A 3,404-nucleotide genomic window follows, 5' to 3' on the forward strand; every position below is an offset into this window, starting at 1 on the left:
TTAATCTCCAAAGTAAATTCAATTATATGCGTGATTGAATATTCATAAAAATATGTTCAGATACTAAAATTTGAAATAATAATTCAGTTCTATATAAAAAAATATTTGGATTATTTTTTTATAGTCACTTTATAAAGTTATTAGAATTGGAGAACTGACACCTATTTATATAGATTTTAAATTATAGTTAACGTGTTAAAAATCGAATTTTAACTTTAATTCAATTTCATAAAATTAATTTATAAGGCGATATAAATTTTTTTTTAATTTGATATGAGATTTCCACCGTATATCATCCTTGAGCCTTCCAACATAAACCATTGTTGCTTTTTGCCACTTGATACGATCTTAAAAGATTCCAACATGGTACGAAAGAAAACTTTTTCATGACATTTTAATTGTGCTAACTAAAATGTTTTCATTTATGATTTAAAATATAAAATTAAATATTTTCTTAAAAAGAAAACGTACATTCTTATCTTGTTGTGAATCAAACAAACACAAACCTACTTCAGGATTCTTCTACTAAAAATATTTTATTAAATTTATATTTAGTTTTCATAGTTTATACAATTTTTATTTCTAAAAACACTAATTAATTATTTTTGTTCAGTTTAAGTCACTTTAATTCATTGTTAATATGTCATCTAGTTTCCAGAAAGTTATCATACGTTGTCATATTTATATAGCAATACTAAATATCTATTTACGTAATAATATTTTTATCAAAATATAACGATGAAATTTCACATCTGTTGTCAGATACACCTATAATTATTGTTAATAATTGAATATAAATTCATAACAAACCAAATTACTATATTCTAATTTTTTTAGAAATCACACATATATACAATTAAATAGTTGTAGAGACTAAAATTAATTAAAGTGAATCGGATTTAAACGATTTTTTCCATTCTCTTTTCTCAACTACACATGATATCAAGAGAAAAAATAAAATTACTATCTTTTCCTCAGCAAGAAAATTTCAGGACGACAAGAATTGTGCTAAATGTGTATTCTGTTGGCTCAAGTTAACGTGAACTTAAGCCATTCACAAAAATCAATCAATTATAGATAACAAAAAACTAACTATTTAATTGAAATTAAATAAAACAAACGTTTCTATAAACTATATTGCATATTAATTAAATAAATAAAATATTGAGATATTTGTATAATACTCTCATCTAATTATTTTTCCTTTTTTTTTATAACAATTTTTTTTTTAGCTTTTAATATATTAGGAGTTGATTTGGATAAAACCTTAAACAACGTTAAAGTTACTACATTAATTGCGGATAATGATCTAGAGAACATTGGAAACTGAAACTGAATCCATGAACTCCTGGTCGGATTCCAGCGCAGCCATTACACCTGGCGAAAGACATACTTCTAAATCAACACTTCCTCCTCCTTCATGGCCTGGATATGAAGTAACTTTTCCATCAAATTTGTTAGCATACCCACTTCTAACTGCTATTGCTTTTCCCATTCCAAATTCATTTCCATACATGTTGAATCTGGGTGAGCTTCCCATCATCACACAGTAGGGGTCAAAATAACGACCAAGTTGATATATCAGAGGAGATTTTAACCACTCTCTCACCCATCCCAACACCACTCTGTCGTTATGGTTTATAACAGCCATGTGCAACTTCCATGCTGCCCAACCCAGACCGTTCTCAAGCAATTCCCCTGAAGTGGCTGTTCCTGCATTCAGTGTATGAATCGAGTTCCCAAAGTACTCCTGAGCCAGTGGTGGATCCATTCTTGTACGGTTGTTCGTCGATAACTTGCAACTTGTTTTCTGATCACGCGCCAAGCGCCGCGCCCGCGTTATGCATCTCCAAACAAGTGCTGACAGTGATTGGAACGAAGATATTTTTGTAGTATTGCATTCCGAGTTGGCTTTTGCTTTCAGTTTTGCGATAGACTCGGCTGAGAAGTGGAATATTCTCTCTCTCATCATGGGTGCTTCGTACCTGCTGATAAACTCGTCGTGGTGGTTGAATGGAAGATTGATTGGTGGAACGCAACCATTCGGAAACCAGCGGTTGTGAATGGGAGGGTGCGATATGGGAACATCATGTTCATGGCCTTGAGCTTGAGCTCGAAAGATCTCAGACCACGTGTTGAAGAAATTCCAGTAAGCAGTGCCATCACCGAGAGAGTGGTTCATGGAACAACCTATGAAAACACCATCCACTAGCTCGGTGACTTGGATGGACAACAGCGGCATGGTGTGACCATCGTGGTTGAGTGCTCTATCGTGATCGAACAATGATTGAACAATGGGTGGGACATCAACGGGAGATAGGATATCAGATATGGTCATATCTAAAGTTGCATGGATGAATCTAACTCCAGAATTGGTTGTGCAATCGATGGAAACAGCATAGAAGGGAGGGTCTTTGGTTTTGTGGGTGACAAGGCGACCACACAATGGATAAAAATGGGAGAGGGTGAGAGAAAGAGAGTGTTTGAGCTTCTCCAACAGATTTCCTATGAAATCATGTTCATCAACAAGGGTTTCAGGTTTCTTGTAGAGAAGACCCTTTTGGATATAGTGTGCAGACAACATGGCAAGATCCCAAGGTGTTAGGTGACAGATTTGATTTGATTCTTGGGTGGAATGGCTTGCTTTCACAAAGCATTTTGAAACCCTCTGCACTACAGGACCATCCATTGTCTTCATGGAACTCTTGCACATCATTGTTTTGTGTTTTGTGTTTCCAAGTTTAGGAAAAGAGTCTATATTTATTCTAGCCAGATATACTATTCCTATGATACTATAAATACTAACTTATTGGATAAATTTTGAAATATTGACAAATCATTCTTAACACTGCTATAAAGGATGAAATTACAAGATAGAATTATATATATTATCATGAAAATATATTAAGTATTTGAAATATTGTAAATAATAAAATTTGGTAGATGTTATAAGAAGAGAACTATTCTTTTTAATAATTTTTCATTTTTTTATAATTAAGAAATGAGACAAAAAAAAGCATATAAATAAAATAAACATTGATTTTTTTTATTTAAGAGAGAAAATATTTTAATCTGCATGTGATATACAAGTTGTTATTTTATTATTTTTATAATATATTATACAAAAATACAACTTTAGCATGATATTTTGAGTCAAATAAGATCATTTGTACTGATTATGTTAGATTTTAACTTTCTTTTATGGGTTATACTTTTCACATGCATATCACATACTGATATATTATTATTTTTTGAAAGCAAGTTTAGATAATAACACTACCACTTGGTCATGCCATACGCTAAGAAATGGTGGAAAGTATAATATGAAGGAATATTCTGGAAGGAAAATTGTCGATAAAAATGTGATAGAAGTAAAAGAAAAATATTTGAATTTAAATGGCAAG

At 31.6% G+C, this 3,404-nt stretch overlaps 1 protein-coding gene across 1 annotated transcript; it reads right to left on the reverse strand.

The window, feature by feature from the left end:
* Positions 1–1,254: 1,254 nt before the first annotated feature.
* LOC114162935 (putative acetyltransferase At3g50280) lies at positions 1,255–2,762 on the reverse strand. Its single transcript, XM_028046952.2, has one exon. The coding sequence runs from the start codon at positions 2,714–2,716 to the stop codon at positions 1,310–1,312; it is 1,407 nt and encodes a 468-aa protein (XP_027902753.1). The 5' UTR covers positions 2,717–2,762; the 3' UTR covers positions 1,255–1,309.
* Between the last annotated feature and the right edge of the window lie 642 nt (positions 2,763–3,404).

The sequence above is a fragment of the Vigna unguiculata genome, chromosome 9, assembly GCF_037176805.1.
Source record: "Vigna unguiculata cultivar grain cowpea cultivar isolate G323 ecotype 2 chromosome 9, ASM3717680v1, whole genome shotgun sequence".
Taxonomy (NCBI): domain Eukaryota; kingdom Viridiplantae; phylum Streptophyta; class Magnoliopsida; order Fabales; family Fabaceae; genus Vigna; species Vigna unguiculata.